At 39.0% G+C, this 13,988-nt stretch overlaps 1 protein-coding gene across 2 annotated transcripts in view; it reads right to left on the bottom strand.

Annotated features, from left to right (window-relative positions):
• Window positions 1-13,988, bottom strand: part of LOC127658395 (oxysterol-binding protein-related protein 10-like) — a 93,061-nt gene that overhangs the window by 72,283 nt on the left and 6,790 nt on the right. For both annotated transcript variants that reach the window (XM_052147665.1, XM_052147666.1), the window contains exon 3: window positions 10,430-10,509. In XM_052147665.1, coding sequence (XP_052003625.1) covers window positions 10,430-10,509 — 80 coding nt within the window. The remainder of the gene's footprint in view (window positions 1-10,429; window positions 10,510-13,988) is intronic.

The following is a 13,988-nucleotide window of genomic DNA, read 5'->3' as shown; positions in this document are numbered from 1 at the left end:
GGGTGTGGAGTATATAATGTGTATTATTAAATTGATATATAATTAAAATAAATTATTAGACTAAAAGGTACACCTGTAAAATCAATTTTCTTTTCTCTTTACATCATTATAACTCTCCTAAAATATACCTCTTACATTCCCTTCCAGAGGGACTTTGTTCCATTGTCACTCAAAGCGCTCACGCTTGTTAAAGAGTGGCGTGCTGTCATAGCAACCATGTTACATTCTGTTTCTGCTTGTCTTACGAAGGCCGTCTCATTTAAACAAGGCTTTTTAAACGAGACACTCGGTATAATGCAGCATTCAAAGGACGCGTTCTTCCTAGCATGCAGCCTTCGAAACGAGACACAGCTCACTAGTCTCAACATCCTGCCCGCTGTGCTCCGCCTTTGTGCATGGTTGTAGTGTGTAGTGCTTTCTTAAATACATGTAAACGGGGTAAGTGTATAACACATATGGTTTCAGAGTGGTTCTGTGCTCCATGCACACAAATTCTGTCTATCTGGTGCCCTGAGTGACAGATGTGCTCTGAGTTCGTTTTGGTGTGCTAACATCCGCTATTTTTTAAGATTTACTTTATTTGCAAAGCGCCCCAGATTTTTTTTGTCAAAATCGTTCTGAACTATATCTTTGTCAACATTCAAGGAATATTCTTGGTCCAATGTTTTAGTTAAGCTTGAGTTATGCTCAACTGACAGCATATGTAGCATAACTTATTGAACCCAGAACATTGATATGCCCAGAGGATACAGCAACACCCTCTGCCTTAAACAACTTCTCTCACACCCCTCATCATACCAGTAGGGGTAGGGGAACAGGTTTGCTAATTCCAAACAACTGGACATTTTCACCTCTTTACTCACTATGCAACAACTCTTTTGAATTCCATGCAATCACAACAACTCAACCTACATGTCGTTGTTAAATATCATCATTCAGCTCAAATGGCTTGAGGAGCTGGATGTCCTGCTATCCTCCTTCCCTGAAGATGGCAGACCACTTGTCATTCTTGGTGATTTCAACATTCACCTAGGCAAGCCCCAGGCTGCCGAACTTCAGGCTCTTCTGTCCTCGTTTGACTCGAAGCGGCTAAGCACTACTGCAATACACAGATCAGGCAATCAATTGGATAATTTCATACCTAACTTTACCTCTTGCAATGTTCTCATTACCCCTTTTACAAGTTTCTGATCACTGATTTGTTCAATTTTACATGACACTTCCATCTAGACTGCCACATACTCTTCCTTTGGTTTCCTTTCATCATAACCTCCATTCTCTATTACCCACCCGCCTTTCAACTGCTGTCTTACCTCTCTAGGGCAACTGAGAGGACATGCCGCGAATCTAAAGATCCTGCAGATCTGAATAAGTGTATGTCTCTGCTTTCTTCTCGGCGAATGTCTCCTCTGCAAAAGATTCCTATTAACATTACAAGATCAGCAACACTTCAGACACTTGCAGTTTATTTAGGACATTTAACACACTCCTCGGCCCCCCCACCCCCACCTCGCTGACAGCAGATGTCTTTGCCACTTTATTTACTGATAAGTCATCAGCAGTAGGTTCTTAGCACCACACCCTCTCAAACATCCACCTCCTGTATGCAGCTCTCTCTCTCTCTCTCCTCTAACTGACACTGAGTTCTCAAAACTCCTCTCCAACCACCCCACCACCTGCCCCCTTGACCCTGTTCCTTCCCACCTTCTCCAAGCCATCTCTCCCTTCATCCTGCCTGCACTCCCATACATAATTAACATATCTACTTACAAGGACTTTCCCCACCACATTTAAGCAGGCTTGAGTAACTTCACTGCTTTAAAAAATAGCAGTGCTTAACCCCACACTTTACAGACTGGTTTCTCTCCCCCATTCATGTTGAAAACACTCAAAAGGGTTGTTTTCAGTCAGATCTCTGCCTTTTTCTCACAGAGAATGCTAGACAGCAATCAGACAGCGTTTAAAATGGACATTCCACCGAGACTAATCGAATCCCTGAGACAGGCGAGAGCTGGCTCCAGATCATCTGTCCTCATTCGACTGGACTTTTCTGCAGCTTTGACAGTCAAACATCAGATCTTCCTGTCCACCCTCTCATCTCTGGGTATCACAGGAACAGTGCTCTGCTGGTTCAAGTCCTATCTCTCAGGTAGGTTTTTCAGTTTTTTTGACCCTTGAGAAGTGGGTTGTCCAAGTCACATCAGCTACTTACTGGGGTACCTCATGGTTCAGTACTTGGCCCACTCCTCTTCTCTATCTACACAACATCATTGGAACCTCTCATTCAAGCAAACAGGTTTTCTACACTGCTACGGCGATAACACGCAGCTCTACTTCTCTTTCCAGCCTGACGACCCCAAGGTGAGTGCTTGGACCTTGGCCTGCCTGGCAGACATCTTGGCCTGGATGATGGAAAACCACCTTCGAAATAATCAAGTGAAGAACAAGCTCCTCATCTTTCCAGCCAACCCTGCTGTTGAGCACATAATCGCTGTTCAGTTACAATAACACTATCCACAACAGTCAGGAACTTGGGGGTTACCACTGATCTCAACTTCACTGACCACATCTCAAAAACAGCCTGATCATGTAGATTTGCACTATACAACATTAGGAAGATAAGACCCTTTCTCTCTTTACATGCCACACAACTCCTTGTTCAGTACCTTGTCATATCTAGACCGGGTAATTGTAATGCTCTTTTACTGTACGTTCACACCAGAAGTGGCGAGAGCGTCAAAATTCGCTCTGGCTGCCCTGCCTTTCAACGCTCAAGGACGCTCTGACGTAGTTGAAATAGGCGGCAACGTTTGTTCAGAATGCTTTGTTTTGTGAACTATATTTAAAAGGGGCCGCAATTTAAACATCCAGACATGTCGACCATTTACTTTTTGCCGACCTATCACAAGTAGCGTATATCCTCATGAACTCTTTAAAATGTGAAAATTAGAAATCGATCGTTGGCAGAAAGTAATTAAAATTATAGTGGTTTCTTATCAAAATAAATACATTTGTAATAATAACTGTGGTCTTGGTCATATATTACAGGGAAACCAGTCACGGCAATAATTAGTTTCTCCTCCATTTTATCTTCGGAACGAATGTTTGGTGGGAACCAAAGTTTACACGGTAATGTTCTCTAGACTTCGCTAGAGCGGAGCACTTCTATATTCCAATAGGTTGCCGCTGAACCGCGTCACAGCTCATTACCATAATGTTGACTGCACTTGAACTTCCATCTGACGCCACACCGCCCAAGACTCGCCGCGCCGCTTCTCGCCACCGAGATGCTGGCTGTCATTGAAAATGAATGACTTACAGTCGATTTGACGCTCTCGCCGCCTCTGGTGTGAATGTACGGTTAGTCTACCTTCCTGCATGTGCAATCAGGCCTCTACAAATTATCCAGAATGCATCAGCATGGCTGATCTTCAACAAAGCCAAGAGAGCGCTGGTTACACCCCTCCTTGTCTCTCTTCACTGGTTGCCAGTTGCTGCACGTATCAAGTTCAAGGCTCTGATGCTAGCATACAGTACAGTCACTGGGATGGTGCCAGGTTACCAACAATAAATCCTGCAGAGCTACATTCCCACCAGAAGGCAACATTCTCAAATGAATCTTGTTGCTCCAACACAAAGGATCCAAATCACTTTCCCGGACTTTCAGCCTCACAGTACCTCGATGGTGGAATGACCTTCCCAACACTATCCATGAAGCAGACTCCTTCTCTGTCTTAAAAAAAATTACTGAGCAGTTAAACTTACACTCTTAATAATAAAATAAAATCTTGTTTGCACGCTAATCTCTGTCTTGGCTCTTACATTTCTAATACAACTGAAACTAGAATTGTAGCACTTTATGTTATTGGGTCTGTTCCAAAACTTAGTGAGCTACCTCGCTGTCTCCTGCCTATATAGGCAGCTGTCTTCTGTGGCACCATCCTTACTGAAATGATGCCTCATAAGAGACCGATTTGGAACATTCTACATAGGAGGCAGCCAGACTTGACTCACAACTGATTTCAATACAGGTGACACAAGAGAAATTATGCAATTCTCTAATAAACCTAATTACACACAGTACACACATATTTTCAGCAAAATAGTCGGTTTGTATCATATTAAAGTATATTTATAATCTACATATCTCTCGCTTTGTCCGCCATCTTGGATTTATTTTCAACTGAGCTCATCACTTTGCATTCTGGGATTGCCTGCCCATGGAAGGAAACATGTGATGCTACCTTAGAATTTGGCCAAAATAAGATATCTTAAGAGGTAGCATAATTAATATATCTACCTTTTGGAACAGTCTTCACGTTGGGAGCACGCCTATGATATTTTAAAATACTGCCTCCAGAGGACGCTCACTAGGTTTTGTAAAAGACCAATTGTCTCCTTAGTATAAATTGATTGTTGTATCCTTCCTCATTTTTAAGTCACTTTGAATAAAAGTATCTACTAAATGAGTAAATGTAAATTATATTGATTACCATAAAAATGTAACTTAAATAAAAATTACACACTGTCTATACTGGACACAAGCGGCGTGTCGCATCGCATCAAAAGTAATAGAAACCCAGCCTCAAGCCGTTGCAGCGCATCACCTCAATGGACACTAACGGTGAAGACATGGTGCTTCAGTGAGGCACATAAAGTGGAAGTGAATGGGCCCAGTCCATAAACTACATAACTAAAATACTCACTGTTTCAAAAGTATAGCCACAAGACATTAACAATATGTGTGTTAACATGATTTTTAGAGTGATAAATTGCTTACTAAACTTTTCTGTGTAAAAATTGTATAAAAGTTTACATCTTCATTACAACGACGCAAGACTGTGAACCCTAAACCGTCTTTAAAAAATTTTACAGCTCAAACTTTTAAAAGACGAGTTAATGTAGCTGACTTTTTTAAATGATAAGCTTCTCATTTCTGCCTTTTAAACCCTTTTAAAATTGACCTCATTCACTTCCATTGTAACAGCCTCGCTGTAACCTCAATTTTGCTTTTTATAAGAAAAGGATTGATGAGTCAAAATATTATTTGGTAGTAAATCAACATTATCCCAGAAATTGAGCTTAACATGTATTGATTCCAGGATTTTCTTAGAAAAAAAGAAAAAAAAGAAAAAGTATTTTAATAGACGGTTGACTATTAAAATGACTAAAAGCTAAAAAAACTCTTTTGTAAACTGCCAAATGCATAAATGTAAATGTAAATTTGTCAAGATTAACTGTTTTTTTCAACATGTGAGGTCAACTAGAAAGTAATTTTTTAAAATGTTTGTATTTGTACTCTTTAAACAAAAATGTGCCATGACTATCACCACACTGCATTGCCTTTTGTCCCTTATTGCTTAAATATAGAATTATGTTCAACAGGAAATAAGCACACTGAATTCTTAAATGTAGAGAATCCATAAAACATATGTAACACATATTCTGGACTTGATGTAACATTTTGGCCTTAGGCTGATGATGAAGGCCAGGCCCAGATGCATGTGCCTTCAAATTGCTCTGTTTATAAGATGATTAATCCAAGATACTGCTCTCGAAGATAATTTACCAGATACTGTAACACTGGGTTTTGGTAATACTGTCATTTTGTTGGTCATTCACTGCAAATGAATGATAATAGAAATTAAATAATGTTAATGATTTCTGCCTCAAGGCTAAATTCAACATTTTAGCCTCTAAATTGGTGAGGAATGCTGGTCTCTCCCAAACGTAAACAATTGTTTTGGATCTGATTCAAATCATTAAGTTGAAACTCAAGACCACTAAAAATTAAAAGAATTGGACAAAACAGCCTCTGCCTAAAACAGAGCCAAATTTACATCAGTCTGTTGAATGCACTGGATGAAAAATTTATATTTCTGCATCAAAATGTCCATTCAAATGTTTAATTGCACATCTATCTTGAGGCATGATTTAATGATCTGACTCAATGGAGGTGGAGGTTTAAAGTTTAACTCAGCAAAGGTTAAGCACACAAATCACTGTTTCCTCACAGTCAGACAATAGTTGGAAACAGATATTCAATGTGTTTTTGTCACAAGATAAAGATAAATTGTGCTATGTGGACAAAATAGAAGATTGCATCAAGTGAACTGTCACCAGTGAAAATCACGTGTTCATTTTAACACTTACTGCATTATTACACCTATAACAAATGCTGGAAACTACATACTGTTGTTACTTGTCCATCAGAGAGTTTATTGTATTATATTATATTTTATATAATATAATTAAGAAATATAGATTTCTGCAGATGTTAAGAAAATGTGAGGAGTCCTTGAAAAAGTTGTAGGCACAATGCAAGGGTATTGCCAGGATGCAAGGGTTTTCTTGGTAGTCGCTAGTTTATGGGCCGTTCTGGGTGATTGCTTACGGGCCAAAGTCAAAATAGCCCACCTCTAAGTTTCTACAGTATTCTGGTCTCTAGGGTCCCTCCTTGTAGAGGTCAAAGGGATTTTTTACCTGTTTAATCATCTGCAAGGCACACAACGCAAGTCTAAAAGTAATAGAACACCTCTATTCAACAAGCTGGACGTTTTGAGGTATCATTTGCAGTAGTGCAAAAGTTTTAGGCACTTGTGATAAATGATGCATAGTGAGGATGTCTTCAAAAATAACAACATAAATAGTTTTCATTTATCACTTAAAGTAATATAAAAGTCCAGTAAACTTAAAAAAGCTAAATCAATATTCTGTGTGACCACCTTTGCCTTTAAAACAGCACCAAATTTTGCACTGTACTGTATGTCCATAGCACAATCGAACTAGGACAAATAACACTCAAGTTTAATATGTAGGGTTAGAGGTTAGAGGTATACCAATATATGAGTCTATAGGTAGACATGTATATATGCAGTGCGTTCATAAAGTATTCAGACTCTTTATTTTTTTCAAATGTTGTTATGTTGCAGACTTAAGCTAAAATGCTTTAAATATAAATTTGACAAATTATATTAATAATGACAAAGCAAAAACCAGATTTTTATCTCAGTATTAGTTGAAGCACCTTTGATGGCGATTACAGCCTCAAGTCTTTTTGGGTATGATGCAACAAGCTTTGCACACCTGGATTTGGGGATTTTTGGGGGGATCTTCTCTGGAGATCCTCTCAAGCTCTGTCAAGTTGGGTGGGGACCATCGGTGGACAGCCATTTTCAGGTCTCTCCAGAGATGTTCGATTGGGTTCAAGTCTGGGATCTGGCTGGGCCACTCAAGGACATTCACAGAGTTGTCCCTAAGCCACTTTTGCGTTGAATTGTCTGTGTGAAGGTGAACCTTCAGCCCAGTCTGAGGTGCTGAGCGCTCTGTACCAGGTTTTCATTAAGGATATCTCTGCATTTTGCTGCGTTCAGCTTTCCTTCAATCCTGACCAGTCCCCCAGTCCCTGCCACTGAAAAACACCCCCACAGCATGATGCTACCACCACCATGCTTCACTGTTGGGATGGTATTGCACAGGTGATGAGCAGTGCCTGGTTTCATCCAGATATGACGCTTGGAATTGAGGCCAAACAGTTCAGTCTTCGTTTCATCAGCCCAGAGTGTCTTGTTTTTTATAGTCTGAGAGTCCTTTAGGTGCTTTTTTTGCTAATTCCATGCAGGATTTCATGTGTCTTGCACTGAGGAGAGGCTTCTGTCTGGCCACTCTGGCATAAAACTCAGATCGGTGGAGTGTTGCTGTGATGGTTGTCCTTCTGCAAGCTCATCCCATCTCCACACATGATCTCTGGAGCTCAACCAGAGTGACCATCAGGTTCTTGGTCACCTCTCTTAGAAAGGCCCTTCTCTCCAGATTACTCAGGCTGGCCAGGCGGCCAGCTCTAGGAAGAGTCCTGGTTGTTACAAACTTCTCCCATTTTTAGTATTATGGAGGCCACTGTGCTCTTGGGAACCTTCAGTGCAGCCGAAATGTTTTTGTAACCTTCCTCAGATGTGTGCCTCGGCACAATCCTGTCTCTGAGCTCTGCAGGCAGTTCTTTTGATCTCATGGCTTGTTTTTGCTCTGATATGCATTTCAGCTGTTAGACCTTATATGGTGTGTATAAGGTGTGTGCCTTAAACTCAAAGTTTAGAAACATCTCAAAGACGACCCAGAGATATGGGATACACCTGAGCTAAATTTCAAGTGTCGTAGCAAAGGGTCTGAATACTTACGTCAGTGTGACATTCCAGTTTTTTATTTTTAATACAATTGCAAATTTATCAAAAATCTGGTTTTTGCTTTGTCATTATGGGGAGTGTAGATTGATGGGAAAAAATAAAGCATTTTAGCATAAGGCTGCAACATAAAATGTGAAAAAATTAAGAGGTCTGAATACTTTATGAATGCACTGTATGTGCCAATAGTTGATTTTTGGAACTATCAGTTGACAAAAATATATGCCAATTTTTTTTCTTCTAATTCCTCTGTGGCCAGCACTGTTTTTTTTTTTTTTTTTTGTATCATGGTTCTATTGGAATTTTGGTTGACAAGTAAATTGAATCTGGGATTTTATTTATTTTGAACTCTTGTAGCTTCTATGTCTGTAACCATCACAGTATGGAAAGAATAAGATCAATTTTTTTAATTATCATCCGATTAATCAATCATCATTTTCCACCACCTTAGTTATCAGAATCAGCAAATCCACTCTTGGTCAACCTCTAATTAGTGGTTTGTTCACTAAATAAAAGTAACGCGCACACACATACACTTTAAGCTTACTCAAGATTTACAGTTGAAGTCAAAAGTTTTCATACACTTAGGTTGATGTAATTAAAACTCATTATTTAACCACTCCACAGATTTAAAATTAGCAAACTACAGTTTTGGCAAGTTTTTAGGACATTTACTTTGTGCATGAAACAAGTAATTTTTCCAACAACTTATTACAAACAGATTGTTTCACTTTTAATTGACTATATCACAATTCCAGTGGGTCAGAAGTTTACATGCACCAAGTTAACTGTGCCTTTAAGCAGCTTGGAAAATTCCAGAAAATGATGTAAAGCCTTTAGACAATTTTCCAATTAGCTTCAAATAGGTGTACTGAATTGGAGGTGTTCCTGTGGATGTATTTTTGAAGGCCAACCTTCAAAATCAAACCCTCTTTGCTTGACATTGTGGGAAAATCAAAGACCTCAGAAAAACATTGTGGACCTCCACAAGTCTGGTTCATCCTTGGGAGCAATTTCCAAATGCCTAAAGGTATCACATGCATCTGTACAAACAATAATACGCAAGTATAAACCCCACGGGGACCACACAGCCATCATACCGCTCAGGAAGGAGACACATTCTGTCTCCTAGAGATTAATGTAATTTGGTGCGAAAAGTGCAAATCAATCCCAGAACAACAGCAAAGGACCTTGCAAAGATGCTGGAGGAAACAGGCAGACAAGTATCTATATCCACAGTAAATGAGTCCTATATCAACATAACCTGAAAGGCTGCTCAGCAAGGAAGAGGCCACTGCTCCAAAACTGGCATAAAAAAGCCTAGAGTTTGCAAGTGCACATGGGGCAAAGATCTTATTTTTGGGGAAATATCTTCTGGTCTGATGAAACAAAAATTTCACTGTTTGGCCATAATGACCATCGTTATGTTTGGAGGAAAAAGGATGAGGCTTGCAAGCCGAAGAACACCATCCCAACCATGAAGAATGGGGGTGGCAGCATTATGTTGCTGGGGTGCTTTGCTGCAGGAGGGACTGGTGCACTTCACAACACAGATGGCATCATGAGGAAGGAAAATTATGTGGATATATTGAAGCAACATCTCAAGACATCAGCCAGGAAATTAAAGCTTGGTCGCAAATGGGTCTTCCAAATGGACAATGACCCAAAGCATTCCTTCCAAAGTTGTGGCAAAATGGCTTAAAAACAACAAAGCCAAGGTATTGTAATGGCCATCTCAAAGCCCTGACCTCAATCCAATAGAAAATGTGTGGGCAGAAGTATAGTTTGCTAATATTAAATCTGTGGAGTTGTTCAAAAATGAGTTTTAATGACTTAAACCTAAGAGAATGTAAACTTCTGACTTCAACTGTACAAGTATAAACCTGCTAATGGCCTCATTGCCAATTATAACAATGTGTTTTATACTTAATGTGATGAGCTTTATACTCTGTTGAACCCACCAGTCACTGAATAGATAGAAAAAGTAAACACAACAGCATCACAAATCACAAGACTACATCAAAGTGCCTGGAGAGGTCAGAGGAAATGGAAAGCGAGTCGGACAGACAGAGACACATGCAGACAGAGACAGGAAGGATAAAGGAGGCTCTTACAGAAAGGACAGTTGGAACATCATCCAAGGCAGAGTGAACAAAATCAAAAGTGAAGGGCCTCATGACATGCATTCTGCTATCAAAAGCACAAGAGAGAGAGAAAATAAGAGATTGCAGAGTTAAATGTAACTGGGTTACCTTGGCACTGCTGTCTGAGTGGCGGCGGGCACACAGCTGAAGTTGGGTCATCCACATCTGCTGCTCGCGGGCATCACAAGCTAAAAGGAGAACAAAAAGTACAAATACTTTAAATGTCCACATTCATTCATGCTCTCTATTACTGATTTAGCCACTTAATCTGATTATCACTGCTGAACACAATGAATGTTTGGTTATGCAATTGCTGGTGAATATTCATAATCTTGTGAATAATCTTTTGAAATAAGAGAGCTTGATGAACTACCAATATATAGTATACTGTAACTTTCAGAACACAAAACTCCATTCTCAGTCAAAAAATAGACAATTTCCAAAGAGGATATAATTAAAGTATTAATGACATGCTATATTATATGTATATTAAACCCTGACAGCAAACCCAAAACGTTTTTTTTTTTTTGTGAGCACTGTTACTTATTTCCCATGCGTAAAGAACATTTACACAGATGTCTTAAAGGGACAGCATCAAAACAAAAAGAAAAGAAAGTTGAAAGTGGTCATGAAAAACTAAAATACATAAATTAGAAAAATTGTTTATTACGTTTGCAGGAGTGTTGGCTATTCCTGTGTTTGAAATGTTACAGACATTACTGATTGTCAGTAAAGCTGCTTTGGAAAAAAATTGTATTGGGAAATATTTGACTTGATTTGACTTTTGTGTCATAATGTTTTTTTCTACTTTTTTCTACAAAATCTCAATGTTTTTCTCTCTTTGCACTGTCAAACAAACAAGTGATAGCAAGTGCTGATGCGTTTTACCAATCAGAAATTAGCATAAATAATTCTGATTCAAAGTAATGGCCAGCATCATCCAATCACTGCCAACAATGTTAATATAAAACTCTAATATTATAAATTGTGAATATATATATAATGATTAGCATTGTCCCATGTCTGCCAAATATGTTGAGTGGTCCAAACATCATCTGCATCCAGTAGCCTGAATCCATCCTTCGGATGAGATGTTAAACCGAGGTCCTGACTCTTTGTGGTCATTAAAAATCCCAGGGCACTTCTCGTAAAGAGTAGGGGTGTAACCTCGGTGTCCTGGACAAATTCCCCCATTGGCCCTTCTCAATCATGGCCTCCTAATAATCCCCATCCATTAATTGTTTTTTATAATTCTATTCTCTCCTTATTACTGGCGCACTATGGCTGCCGTCCAGGTGGATGCTGCACACTGGTGGTTGTTGAGGAGAGTCCCCTGTTCACTGTGTAAAGCGCTTTGTGTGTAGTGTCAGAAAAGCTCTACTTCAATGTAACATTCATTCATTCATTCATTCATTCAAACTGAAGTTTTGGTCGAACGGTAGAATTTAATGCACTTGGCTTCATAGGAAAACTATAGGATGCTCCCTTGCCCTCTTGCTCCCTATTTAGTGAAAGACTTAACCTCCAGTGTGCTGTATGTCTGCACTGGTCTCAGAACCGTTCAAAATGCACCTTTTTTCATTCTAACTCCATATAAAGCCTCTGAAAGCTAAATGTATCAGCTTTTAGATGAAATCAATGTGATATTGCACTTTAAATATAGGATTTCTAAATGGAAAATACTGCTATTGTACACTAAGGTGGTAATTGTGTTTAACAGCATGCAGTTTCATGATAAATTGCACAAATGTTCAAAATGGCATATCAGATGAAACTAGAGACTAATCTTTTGACTCAAACAGGTGTCAATGTAAAAAAAATATGTTTCTTACCAGATGTCATTTTGTTGGCATTTCTCCCAAAGACAAACTCTGCTGTGATCAGTGCCATATTGTTTTGTCACATGACTCAGAGAGTCGAAAGTTTAACACTTTACTGACAGCCCAGAGTGTACTGTACTGAGATCAGTCGGTTTTAATGAATTTAAATTATGCGTTGCATATAGCAAAGCCAAAATACAGTCCACGCATGTGTATGCGGGGTCACAAGAGGGTATACGTCCTATGAAATCCCAGCTTCTTAATCAACCATTGGGTCATTAGGTATGATTACACAAATGCATCTTGCAAGCATTTTCAGTGACAAGGTGACATGAGACAGAAAAACTAAATTTGTGGTTTGTCTGCAACCTGGGGTAAGACTGAGAAGTTGTGAAATGGAAAAGTAGCACCTGCAGATTATAATTTCAGAACACTGGGAACAACACCCTGTGGTGAGCCTGTAAAACCACTGGGAATTGCGCTGGAAGTGACGGCTTTTTATCAGCGAAATTAACCTCTCAAAATCACTCTGAAATTGCCTTTGCCAAATGGACGATTTGGCTGGTGCCGTTTTGCTTATAAACTCCTGACAGAGTCTAAATGAGTTCTCGGAGTCGTCCCAGACCAAAGAGAATAGGAATTTTTATGTAAAATCATGAAAGACGGTAGTATACAGTGAATGTTAACCATGAAAAGACTCTTGGCATATTTCATATGACAGAGAGAGAGGGAGAGAGAGAGAGAAAGAGAGAGAGAAAGAGAGGGAGGAAAGGATAGAGATCCAATCTGGTATGGCAGACAGTGGCAGTAGTGAAGGGGTGAATGCAAACAACTAAAGCATAGATAAGGATATGTTTGGATGAAAGGAAGGAGAGGGTATGCCTGAGAGGACAACAGATATCAAAGAGATACTTCCTTAGAGATGCAGTATAAAAGGTCTCCAGTACTGTAAAATGTGAGAAGGGCTGAAGTTAGAGGAAAATGGAGACAGCAGGAATCAAACTGGACACAGATGTTTAAGTTCACTCATAAAATGCCGTTATTTGCTTATCATCATGCTATTTTAAACACTTTTGACTTACTTTCTTCAGTAAAAAAAAAAGGAGAAATATTGTACTTTATATTCAAATATAGCGCATGAAGACGTGTGGTGCCGTATTTGATGTTAATTTGTGCTTAAAGGAATAGTTCACACAATAGTTCAAAAATGGTAATTCTCTCATCATTTACTCTACATAATGCCATCCCAAAAGTGTGACTTTCTTTCTTCTACAGAACACAAACAAAGATTTTTAGAAGAATATCTGAGCTCTGTAGGTCTACTCAATAAAAGTAAACTTTGAAGGCCCAGAAGGCATATAAAGGCAGCATAATCCATAAAGTAATCCATATGACTCCATGTGTTCATTCAGAAGTGATATGATAAGTGTGGGTGAGAAACAGAACAAAATGTAAGTCCTATTTTTCCTATATATCTCCATTTTCACTTTTCACACAGTTACATTCTTATTCTTCCCATTCGCATTCTTTCCTGCTATCTCCACCTACTGGGATGGGAGGATAATTTATGGTAAAAAAAGCACTTAAATATTGATCTGTTTCTCACCCTCACCTATAATATCTATTAGGAAGAAATAGATTTAACCACTGGAGTCATATGGAGTACTTTTATTCTGCCTTTATTTCTATTTTGGAGCTTTAATGTTCTGTCCATCATTTGCATTGAATGGACCACCAGAGCCAATATATTCTTCTAAAAATCTTGTTTGAATTGATGGCATGATGAGTAAATGATGAGAGAATTATCATTTTTAGGCGAACTATCCCTTTAAGGCCATTATTTCTTG

The sequence above is a fragment of the Xyrauchen texanus genome, chromosome 17 (genome assembly GCF_025860055.1).
Source record: "Xyrauchen texanus isolate HMW12.3.18 chromosome 17, RBS_HiC_50CHRs, whole genome shotgun sequence".
Classification (NCBI taxonomy): domain Eukaryota; kingdom Metazoa; phylum Chordata; class Actinopteri; order Cypriniformes; family Catostomidae; genus Xyrauchen; species Xyrauchen texanus.
This window is presented reverse-complemented; position numbering and strand designations above follow the sequence as displayed.